Genomic DNA, 12,744 nt, shown 5'->3' on the forward strand with positions numbered 1-12,744 from the left:
TGAATTTCATTAGAGTCACTATCAGTGCTATACCTCATGGTCAGATAAAAGAAATATTGCATTAGAAGAGATAGTGAGAAATCACTTCATCCATTTCACTGAACTTAAGTTCATCTTATTTGAAATTGTGCCTTGTTTTTGTAGAGATACACATATTTCTAGTACAAAGGAAGACTTGCAAGCACAATTTTTTTCTAAAATATACTCAAGCATCAAAAAACTTTTATGTGTATATAACCAAGTATGTTCCTCTCTGAGGCCTTCTTTTCCAATTCTTCTATCTATAAATTGAACTTTGTTTTAAAAAATAGACTAAAAGACAAGCTGCCCACTTGTCTATATTAAAAAGCAGATATCAGATTCAGAGTGGTTAATAAATAAGATGATATTGAGAGACTAAATCCAGGATTTTCAAGCAGAGGACTCCTCAGCAGCCAGTTTACCAAATACATTGAAGGTTACAAATGTCCATCCTACCTTTTATAATATGTTCAAATGTGCTGGTGTCACCACAAAAACTTTACAGAGTTAGCTTCCTGCTTTCTGGGCACCTGATCTACTATAGACCACATATCTGCTTGTGTATATTAATGTAAAATAATAGGAGATACTTCTTCCAATTTGCCCTTATTCCACCTTCCTACCTTCACATCTTTTCAGGAATGATGCTCCCTTAGTAATGGGTCTATCAGACACCCCTATATAATTAGTAGGTACTTCTATGGGAGAGTTAGATTATTTTCTACAGACCATGCATTTTATTACTCTCCAAAAAAGTTTCATCCTGTAGGTTGATGTGGCCTGTCTCCTGGAGCCTGTGGGTTGCCACATTCTCATCCAGATACCAAGACTGGTTCTCATCAAAGATCAGGAACAACAAGGCAAATTCTCGGTCCATGTCATTCCGTCCTCCATGGGGCTCCAGGATGCCCTTTCTGCAGATGACCAAGGGCCCCACCAAGCCACTATACATATCCTGAAAATAGGAGGAAGTGAGAGACAGTGAAGCATATGAGGTTGTCCCTGGGTGGCAGTGCTGCACAGGAAGCTAAACTGTCATCCAAGCCCCCTCTGCCCTCAGAACTTCATCATAATGTGCTACATTTATAAGCATCTTTACTATGTTATCTGAATTTATCCTCACAACCATCGTGGGATACAGGTAAGATGTGCTATATAAACTATGTTTTACCTAGGATAGATTATTCATTGATCTCCAAATCCACCAAGAACTTTCAAAGTTCTCTGAAAGAGCTTCCATTTTTCCCATGCTGTCTCTTCTTCCTATAAAGTCCTCCCCTCTGCCACATCTCTTATCTTATGGTATATTATTATTCATCTTCTGAGACTGAAAGTACACACAACTTTGATTCATTGTGAGGCCTTATGCAGCTTCCCTCTCATTCATCCCCTTCTTCAAGCTGAAGAAATCACTGTCTTGTGGACTCACATAAAACTATTATGTGGTTTTAAAGAACCGATAATATATATGGCTAGTATTATAGTTTATATTCATCTGTCTTCCCAGCTAGATCATGCTCTTTGAATATGGGAACTCTATCTTACATTTTTATCATCCAAATACCAAGTAAGACATCAAAAATGAAGTAGGCTTTCAATAAATGATTGCTGAGGTCTGGCTGTACATAGGTGGCTAGAAAGATAAACCCATTTTATAGATGAGGACACAGGGACAGAATGACTGATTTAAAGTCACTCCAAAGTCAAGATAAAACCAAATTTGAGACTATAACCCCAATTTCTTGACAAGCAATCTTAGGCTTCTTAAATGAGGGCTTATAGGATCCAAGAAGAAACAAGGAAGAAAATGCTCAGGTCAAATGTGGCACTACCTATTCCCTTAATTCCTCTTCCTGTCTCTTAAAATAAACCGTACATTTAAGGAATTTCCCCAAAAACATTTGGCTTCAGTATTTCAGGGTGGGTTTCTTAATATACCTACTAAATAGCTTCCTTTTGCCAGTTAGCTTGCCAGTTTGTGAGACTCACCTTCAGGAAATCAATATTGTATTTACCTTGATGGGATCTACTGCAGAATAATAAATCCAGGAAACACAAGCGGAATCATTGGGTCCAGGGCCAGATCTTTCTGGGATGTTCCATTTATAAGTAAGAACTTCACCTAGGAAGAGTAATACGGATCTCTAATTGGACCAGGTAAGAAATTTATTCCAATTCCCTAGTCTTCCCAAGAGCTATGGTGGGTGAGTCTCAAGACCTTTAAGATTATTCTCCATCATCTTCATAACAGTTTTTCTTTTATTTTGTGTGATTTTGCTCTTCTCCTTCCTAGAACATCCTCAGCCTCTCTTCTATGAACCTTGTTGTTCAAGGCTGAGGTCTAATGATCTGTTACAATACTCTCTTCTTATAGTGTCCTCCCTTCTCTGGCCCTGTTTTGTTCTTTTCCTGCTACTTCCTTCTGTATGAGTCTGTCTCCCCAAATCTCTGTCTCTAGTCCTCTTCTACTCTTTTTCCATAGTCTCTCCATAGAAATTCTCATCTGTCTTTATGATGTCAATGACTATTCATGTATTGATTATTCTTAATACTAGTCCTACCCTCCCACTTTAAGAAAAAACTAAAGGAAATGAAGGCAAGCAAATCTACAAGATACAGAGTTTAAAATAATGGTTATAAGGATGCTTAAAAAACTGAGGAGGAGGATAAACACAGGGATAAACAAAGAGATAGTAAAAATAAAAATGAAATTAGAAAATATATGAAAGAAAGAATCAGAAATGAAGTGTACAAAGAGAGGATCCAAAATGGCAGTAGAATAGGGGGAAGTTACACTTACCTCCTCCTGGGATGAAGTGGAATTACAAGTAAAGTATAGAACAATCAACATGCATAACCAACTGAAGACTAACTAAACAGAAGTCTTGCAACGGATTTACAGAAGAAGCCACATCAAAACTGGCAGAAAGCAATGGCCCTTCTGGCACAGGCGGCAGCTGAGATTCAAGAGGGATATCAAGAGGGACATTCCCCCTGAGGAACATGGGGTCTCAACCTCATGCCAGGATTCCCAGCCCAGAGCCCTGAAAAGACTCCCACAAAACATCTTGTTGTGAAAATCATCACAGATTCTGTCCACCAGGGAGAGAGGGAGTCAGCTAAAGGCCCAGAATACCTCTTAGAGGGCCAGTGCACAAAATCTCATTCACAGCCATTCACCCTAGGATCCAGTGGAGGGAGTGCAGAGCATATTAGAGTCCTGTGAGGAGAGACTAGAGTGTGTGGCACTGGGAAGAAATTTAAAGGGATAGTTGCCATGGTCCCTGTGCAGAGTCTCTCTCCTACACAGTAGAGGCCATATTTCTTAGGTGGAGCACTCCCCTCCTTATATCATCAAACTGGGGGAAATGCAATAGCCCCATCTTACAGACTGTCTGTTGTACCACCCTGCAGAGCTAATGCCCAGTGGAGAAATCATGTGCATGGGCCTGGGATATAGTCTGCAAAGATTCAAGAGGTATCTGTGATTGAGTTGTCTAGTTCTGGGGCAAGGGCCATTGTCCCCACCTTTCTACAAGCCTGATTAGCACATGCCACTTACAGAGGATCGACTAGCTCCTCCATCCATATTCTCAGCCACAAGCAAGTGCTGAACTTGAGCTCTTCAAGAGGTACAGGCTGAATGAATGACAGACTGAGTTATATGGCCCAAGGATGAGAAACATTTTTCCCTTGCACATCTGACCAATGCAGAGATCTCCCTTCACATGGCCAAACTTGGTTGGTTTGAGCCTAGTGAACTCTGCTAACCTAACCCCGATGACTCTCTGAGAGCCAACTCCACCACAAAGATCTGTTAGCCCCTGGTGGGTAGCATCCAGCCTTTGCATACCTGGGACTTTTGCTGAGTGGCCTCAGATTCAGAACTGGTAATGATATTGAACCTGTATTAATCCGGTGAACACCACTTGCCCCTACCTGGTGAATCACTGAGAATCTACTTCATGAAACTCAAGTACTGCCAGAGGTTCTTTCAGTAACAGGGCCTAACTCACAACTGAAAGGCAGATACCTTGGGCCTTTTGCTGACCCACCCACCAGGCTGAGGGCTGGTGAAAGCTGACCTTGGTACACAGCTTGGTCCTTCCCAAACACAGGCAGCAGGCCCAGCAGAGGCATCCACAAACTATGGCTTGCTTTGTTGCTCCAAACAAGTTGTCACAAGAAGCTTCTGATATTGATCTGTACCAGAGTCCCTCCCAAGAGGCCCGATAACCAATACACCTAGTGGTGAGCTTCAGATGATGTCAGAGCAGGATCCAATTAGCTTCACAAGCAGCACATGCAAAGGGAGATAAAAGTTGGCACCAGACCCTGCTGAGGCAAATTCTGTTTTGTGTGGTCAGCACCTTCAGAGCAGCTCATACACTGTGTTCTCAGTCAGTCTTCACAGTTATCTAGCTTGAGGGTTTACCCCACACATGAACAAGATGATAGCAATCAAGATGTAATTACACAAGAGATCTCACATAATCCACACAAGGGACAGTCTTAAAGCACCCATCTTAGGTGATCAAGGAGATTGCACTAATGCATCCCACAGAAACCTATTAAATAAGGCCACCCTATCAACACCAGGAGACATAGAAGATCTACCTAACACAGTGAAACAATCACAAAAAGGCAGCAAAAATGGGGAAACAAAGAAACATGCTTGCCCTGGCTGGTGTGGCTCAGTGGATTGAGTGCGGGCCTGCAAACCACACGGTGGTGGTTCAATTCCCGGTCAGGGCACATGCCTGGGTTGCAGGCCAGTTCCCAGCGGGGGACCCATGAGAGACAACCATACATTGATATTCTTTCTCTCTCTCCTTCCCTTCCCCTCTAAAGATAATAAATAAATCTAAAATATATATATTTTAAAAACATGCTAAAAAACCCCAAATCTCCAGGAAAAGAGCTAAATGAAATGGAGGCAAGCAATCTACAAGATATAGAGTTTAAAAAATGGTTATAAAGATTCTCAAAGAATTTAGTGAAAATTTCAACAGTATGAGAAAAACATAGAAACCATAAAAAAACATCAGAAATAAACAATACAATGTCTGAAGTGAAGAATATAATAGAAGGAATAATCAGTAGGTTGCATGAAGCAGAGGATTCAATCAGTGATTTGGAAAACAAGACAGCAGAAAACACACTCAATCAGAGTAGGAAAAAAAGAAGAATTTCAAAAATAAAAGTAGTTTAACCAAATTTTAGGACAACATGATGTGTGAAAACATCCATATCACAGAGGTACCAGAATAAGAATAGACTTCCAGCCAAGCTGAAGGCATAGGTAGACACACTGTGCTTCTTTGCACAACCAAAAGAAGGACAACAATTTAAAAATAAAAACAACCAGAACTGACAGAAAATTGAACTGTATGGAAGTTCAACAACCAAGGAGTTAAAGAAGAAACACTCATCCAGACCAGTAGAAGGGGTAGAGATGGGCAGCCGGGCAGAAAGGACTCACAGCAAGACTGTGGATAGAGGACTTGGGCAGGCAAGGCTGCAGCTGGTGGACCCGGTGAGGCAGCGACTGGTGGAGTGAGTGGTTCCACATTCACGTGCAGGTGAATTGGGAGGGACAGCTGGGGAGTAAGATGGATCACGTAACCCAGGGCCCCAGTGTGGAGAAAGAGAGCCTCAAACCTCTGATTGAAAACATGGGTGGACATTGAGGTGGCTGTGGGAGAAACAGCCTCACAGGAGAGTTTGTTGGAGAACCCCACAGGGCCTTAGAATGTACACAAGCCCACCCACCAGGAATAAGCATGAGAAGGGCCCAATTTAATTGTGGGTAACAGGGGAAGTGACTGGAAACTGGCAGAGAACAAAGCAACCGCCATTGTTTCCTCTTGGACCCCTTCCCCACATACAGGATCAAAACGCAAAGACATGGGTTCCCCTGCCCTGGTGAACACCAAAAGCTCAGCCCCTTACTAAATAACATTATAGGTGTGCCCAGACTGAAAAGAAATGGCCAAAATGAAAGAAGAGATCAAAATTTCAGAAAAAATACAACTAAGTGATGAAGAAATAGACAACCTATCAGATGCACAGTTCAAAATATTGGTAATCAGTATGCTCACAGAACTGCTTGAATTTGATTGCAAACTAGATGAAAAAATGAAGGCAATACAAAGTGAAATAAAGGAAAATATACATAGAACCAATAGTGATGGGAAGAAAACTGGGACTCAAATCGATGGTAGTGGACCACAGGGAAGAAAGAAACAACCAAACAGAAAAGAATGAAGAAACAATAATTTAAAAAAATCAGGAGATGTTGTAGACTGCTCTGCCTGGTTTTAGGAATTGTATCTGTACCCCTTGTGGCTAAGGGCTAGGGACGACCTTTGGAATGCCAGGCACAGGAGACAGAGCCTGTCTCTGGTAGCAAACGCTGCCTCAGTTCCTCTCCCTGCCCCCAAAGCTTGGTCGGAAGTCAATGAGGGGGTAAGACTCCTCACAGCGGGGGGCAACCTAAGCCAGACTCGATCACTTGGGAGGCCTTCATGGAAGGGCTCGGGGGGTTGCAACAAAGAGCAATGCACTCTGGCCCCCTGGCTTTTTCAAAGCCCGAGTCCCCCTGTTCTCTGGGACAGGTACTTCCTGGCTCTAATCCCCTTAAGCCTGAATACCTGAATATCATGTCTTGGCCATATTCACTCTCCGTCCATGGCACCCGGGGGAACTCGCGAGAGAAGTCACTCCAACAAAGACAGGCTTAGGAACCTCCAGGACATCTTTAAATGTTCCAACATCTGAATTATAGGGGTACCAGAGGAGAAGAGGAAGAGCAACAAGTGGAAAACCTACTGGAACTAATAATACAGGAGAACTTCCCCAGTCTGGCAAAGGCAATAGACTTCCAGGAATTCCAGGAAGCTCAGAGAGTCCCAAAGAAGGTGGACCCAAGGAGAAACACACCAAGGCACACCATAATTACATTACCCAAGATGAAAATGAAGGAGAGAACCTTAAAAGGAATGAGACAAGAAGACAGTTACCTACAAAGGAGTTCCCATTAGACTGTCAGCTGATTTCTCAAAAGAGACCTTGCAAGGAAGAAGGGGCTGGAAAGAAGTATTCCAAGTCATGAAAGGCAAGGACCTACATCCATAATTGCTCTATCCACAAAGTTTTCATTTAGAATGGAAGGGCAGATAGAATGCTTCTCAGATAAGGTCAAGTTCAAGGAGTTCATCATCACCATGCCCTTATTATGTGAAATGTTAAAGGGACTTAGAAAAAGAAGATAAAAAAAACATGTAAAGTAAAATGACAGCAAACACAAAGTTATTAACAACCACACCTAAAACAAAAGCAAAAGCAAACAAGTAGAACAGGAACAGAACCACAGAAATGGAGATCACATGAAGGGTTAGCAACAGGGGAGTGGGAAGGGGAGAGAGGGGGAAAAAGGTACAAAGAATAAGTAGCATAGATGGTAGGTAGAAAATAGACAGAGGGAGGGTAAGAATAGTATGGGAAATGTAGAAGCTAAAGAACCTGCAAGTATGACACATGGACATGAACTAAAGGGGGGAATGTGGGTGGGAGGGGGTGTGAAGGGTGGATTGGAGTGCAGGGGGAAAATGGGACAACTGTAATAGCATAATCAACAAAATATATTTTTAAAAAGAATAAGAATAGAAAGAGCAAATAATGAAGAACCTATTTGAAGAAATAATGACTGAAAACTTCCCTAACCTGGAGAAAGACAAAGCATAGAGTCCCAATCAAACTGAAGCCAAAAAGGCCCACACCAAGGCACATCATAATTAAAATAGCAAAAGTTAAAAACAAAGAGACAATCTTAAAAGCAGCAAGAGAAAGAGTTACCTACAAGGGAGCTCCCATAATACTGTCAGCAGATTTCTCAACAGATTCACTTCAGGCCAGATGGCATCAACATAAAATATATGAAGTCATAAACCAAGGACCTGTAACCAAGAGTACTCTACCCAGCAAGGTTATGATAATTTATGATTGAAGGCAAAATAAACAGCTTCCTTCACAACAAAAACCTAAAGGAGTTCATTACCACCCAACCAGTATTAAAAGAAATATTAAATAGAGCTCTTTAGGAATAAGAAAGAAAATAAACTGTAACATAATTATAAAGAATAAAATAGCAATAACTATGTACCTATCAATAATCAGTTTATTTTTAATATATTTTATTGATGATACCATTACAGTTGTCCCATTCACCCCCTTGACTCCCCTCCACCCTGCACACCCCTCCCCCACCATTCCCCTCCTTTTGTTCATGTCCATGTGTCAAATTCTTTAGATTCTGTATTTCCTATACTATTCTTGTCCTCCCCCTGTCTATTTCCTACCTACTGTCTATGCTACTTATTCTCTGTACCTTCTCCCCCCTTCTCCTCTTCCCACTCCCCTGTTGCTAACCCTCCATGTGTTCTTCATTTCTATGGTTCCACTCCTGATCTAGCTGTCCTCTTAGTTTGCTTTTGTTTTAGGTGTGGTTGTTAATAACTGTGTGTTTGTTGTCCTTTCACTGTTCATATTTTAATCCTCTTTTTCCTAGATAAGTCCCTTTAACATTTCATATAATAAGGGCTTGGTGATGATGAACTCCTTGAATTTGACCTTATCTGAGAAGCACTTGATCTGCCATTCCATTCTAAATGAAAGCTTTACTGGATAGAGCAATCTTGGCTGTAGGTCTTTGGATTTCATGACTTGGAATACTTCTTTCCAGCCCCTTCTTGCCTGCAAGGTCTCTTTTGAGAAATCATCTGACAGTCTGATGGGAACTCCTTTGTAGGTGATTGTCCCCTTATCTCTTGCTGCTTCTAGAATTCTCTCCTTGATTTTAATCTTGGCTAATGTACTTATGATGTGCCTTGGTGTGTTCCTTCTTGGGTCCAACTTCTTTGGGACTCTCTGAGCTTCCTGGGTTTCCTGGAAATCTATTTCCTTTGCCAGACTGGGGAAGCTCTCCTTTATTATTTGTTCAAATAAGTTTTCCACTCGTGGCTGTTCCTCTTCTCCTTCTGGTACCCCTATAATTTGGATGTTGGAACATTTAAAGATGTCCTGGAGGTTCCTAAGCCTTTCCTCATTTTTTTGAATTCCTGTTTCTTACTTCTTTTCTGTTTGGTTGTTTCTTTCTTCCTTCCCGTCCACTCTGTTGATTTGAGTCTCAGTTTCCTTTCCATCACTATTGGTTTCCTGTGCATTTCCCTTCATTTCAATCAGTTTAGCCTTCATATGTTCCTCTAATTTGTGGCTAAAATCAACCAATTCTGTGAGCATCCTGATCACCGCCAACCTTCAGATGAATTATAGGCTCTGGGACTTTGAGCTTTTCTTGAGTTATAATGTTTGGTCTGTTTACACCTGTTATGTATGAGGGACAGAACCTTAGGTGTTCACCAGGGTGGAGCAACCCAAGTTGCTGGGTTGTGATGCTGTATGTGGGGGCGGGGTCAGAGAGGGGAAAAAAGTGGTGCTTTGCTCTGCTCTGCTCTCTCTCAGTTTTCTGTCCCCTCTGTGGCTTCCCACGGGTAAATTGGGCCCCTCTGGTGCTGGTTCCTGAGTGTATAGGTCCGTGTACTCTCCAGGACCCTGTGGGTCTCTCCAATGAACTCTCTGTGAGCCTGGAGCCTCTCCTAGACCCTCGACCCTGAAAAAGTCTTTCCAGTTGGTGCTTTCAGGCTCTAATTCCCGTTGCTGGGGCCCTAGCCTGAGCGGTCTGTCTCACTGTTCACTCCTTTGCTTGGTTTACCTGTGCGTGAATGTGTGACCGCAGTCAGCCAGCCACCCTGTGCCCTCACTGGGTCCACCCATTGCTACCCCATGCCTGGGATCCACCAACCACCTCTGCCTCTGCTCCTGGGTCGGTAGGATGGAACGATCTTTCCAGCCTGACTTCACTCCACCGCTGCCTCTGCCCCTCTTACTGGTCTGGCTGAGTGGTTCGTTGTTGTTGGACTTCCGTACAGTTCAATTTTCACTGTTTTGGCTGCGTTTTTGTTTCTAAAACTTCGCTGTCCTTAAATTTAGTTGTGGGAGGGGGCACAGTGTTTCCACCTATGCCTCCATCTTGGCAGGAAGTATTTTTTAAAGATTTTATTTATTTACATTTAGGGAGAGAAGAATGGAAAGAGAAAGAGGGAGAGAAACATCAATGTGAGAAAGATACATGGGTCTTTTGCCTCTCACACACTCCCAACTGGGGACCTGGCCCAAACCCAGGCATATACCCTGACTGGGAATTGAACCAGAAACCTTTCAGTTCACAGGCCAACACTCAATCCACTGAGCCACACCAGCCAGGGCTATCACTAATCACTTTAAATGTAAATGAATTAAATTCTCCACCAAAAATCTAGGATAGCTGAATGGAGAAAAATAGAAATAGAGGGCCCAAATCAGTTAGAAGTCCAGGCATACAGGGACTGAAAGTAAAGAGATGGAAAATTATTTTATTCAGTCCCGGAAATTATGAGTGGAAAGAAATATATTTAAATATACATGCAAGGTAGACGCTCTTCACTGCCCACTCAGAAGACATTTTCCTAACCTTTTGCCTGCCAACTGAACCTCAATACTATTCAGCCATAAGAAAAGATGAAATACCGCCATTTGCAGCAACATGGATGGACCCTGATAATATCACGCTAAGTGAAATCAATCAGAAAAAGCTAAGAACCATATGAATTCACTCATATGTGGGATATAAAACTCAAAGCAACAAATGAACAAGTAAGATAAACAAATACTTATAGATACAGACAATGGTGGTTATTGGAAAGAACATGGTGTGGGAGCAGTGAAGGGTAAAGGTGGTCAAATACATGGTGATGGAAGAAGATTTGACTTTGGGTGGTAGGCACACAGTGCAATATACAGATCATGTATGATAGAAACGTACACTTGAAACCTATACAATCTTATTAACCAATGTTACCCCAAAGAATTTGATTTAAAAATAAATACATAAACCATGATATTCTGACTGAGCTGAAATTTTCCTCTTTTATATAACAAGCAAAATAAACATTTACTGATAGAATGCATTTAGATACCTTATATGCCTGGTTTTATTTCTAACATCTTGCTTACTTTTTCTCAGGTTTACTTTTTTTAAAAAGATTTTTATTTGTTTACTTTTAGAGAGAGGGGAAGGGAGGAAGAAGGAAAAGAAGAGAAACATCAATGTGTGGTTGCCTCTTGCACACCACCTCCTGGAGACCTGGCCCACACCCAGGCACGTGCCCTGACTGGGAACCAAACTGGTGACCCTTTGATTCGCAGGCCGGCACTCAATCCACTGAGCCACATCAGCCAGCACTCAGGATTACTTTTTAATTTGAGCATTCCCTTAAAAGTTAGCCTTCCTCAAGGTCTTTTCCTAGAATTTTTACTGTCTCATTTTTTTAAAAATATATTTTATTGATTATACCATTACAGTTGTTCTATTCCCCCCCTTCAATCCCTTCCACCCGCACCCTCCCTCCCCCACCATTCTGTCCCCCTTAGTTTATAACCACGTGTCTCAAGTTCTTTGGATTCTATATTTCCCCCACTATTCTCATCCTCCCCCCTATCTATTTTCTACCTACCATCTATGCTATTTTCTATGCCTTCTCCCCCCTTCTCCCCCTCCCACCCCCTGTTTCTAACCCTCCATGTGTTCTTCATTTCTATGGTTCCACTCCTGATCTAGCTGTCCTCTTGGTTTGCTTTTGTTTTAGGTGTGGTTGTTAATAGCTGTGTGTTTGCTGTCCTTTCACTGTTAATATTTTTCATCTTCTTTTTCTTATATAAGTCCCTTTAGCATTTCATATAATAAGGGCTTGGTAATGATGAACTCCTTGAACTTGACCTTATCTGAGAAGCACTTTATCTGTCCTTCCATTCTAAATGAAAGCTTTGCTGGATAAAGCAATCTTGGCTGTAGGTCTTTGGATTTCATGACTTGGAATACTTCTTTCCAGCCCCTTCTTGCCTGTAAGGTCTCTTTTGAGAAATCCGCTGACAGTCTGATGGGTACTCCTTTGTAGGTGACTGTCCCCTTATCCCTTGCTGCTTCTAGGATTCTCTCCTTCATTTTGGTCTTGGCTAATGTAATTATGATGTGCCTTGGTGTGTTCCTTCTTGGGTCCAACTTCTTTGGCACTCTCTGAGCTTCCTGGATTTCCTGGAAGTCTATTTCCTTTGCCAGACTGGGGAAGTTCTCCTTTATTATTTGTTCAAATACGTTTTCCACTCGTGGCTGTTTCTTTCCCCCTTCTGGTACCCCTATAATTCGGATGTTGGAACGTTTAAAGATGTCCTGGAGGTTCCTAAGCCTCTCCTCATTTTTTTGAATTCTCATTTCTTCATTCCTTTCTGGTGGGATGTTTTGTTCTTCCTTCTGGTCCATTCCATTGATTTGAGTCCCCGTTTCCTTTCCATCACTATTGGTTTCCTGTGCATCTCCCTTCATTTCAATTAGTTTAGCCTTCATATGTTCCTCTAATTTGTGACTTTGTTCCTCTAATTTGTGACTATAATCTACCAGTTCTGTGAGCATCCTGATAAATAGTGTCCTGAATTGTGCTTCTGAGAGGCTGGCAATTTCTCGGTCGCTTAGAGTTATTGGCTCTGGGACTTTGAGTTCTTCTTGTGCCATCTTTCGGGTTGTTCGTGCCTGTTCCATAGCAGGATCAGAGCCCTAAAGTGTTCACTAGA

At 41.9% G+C, this 12,744-nt stretch overlaps 1 protein-coding gene across 1 annotated transcript in view; it reads right to left on the reverse strand.

Annotated features, from left to right (window-relative positions):
* The window catches only part of HEPH (hephaestin), a 74,020-nt gene that overhangs the window by 11,123 nt on the left and 50,153 nt on the right, over window positions 1-12,744 (reverse strand). Inside the window, exons 16-17 of the mRNA XM_037045988.1 lie at window positions 2,037-2,143; window positions 751-976 (exon numbers count right to left, since the gene is read on the reverse strand). Of these exons, the coding sequence (XP_036901883.1) occupies window positions 751-976; window positions 2,037-2,143 (333 nt within the window). The remainder of the gene's footprint in view (window positions 1-750; window positions 977-2,036; window positions 2,144-12,744) is intronic.

Source organism: Sturnira hondurensis, unplaced genomic scaffold (assembly GCF_014824575.4).
Source record: "Sturnira hondurensis isolate 20B ecotype Veracruz unplaced genomic scaffold, ASM1482457v3 Scaffold0004711, whole genome shotgun sequence".
NCBI lineage: Eukaryota > Metazoa > Chordata > Mammalia > Chiroptera > Phyllostomidae > Sturnira > Sturnira hondurensis.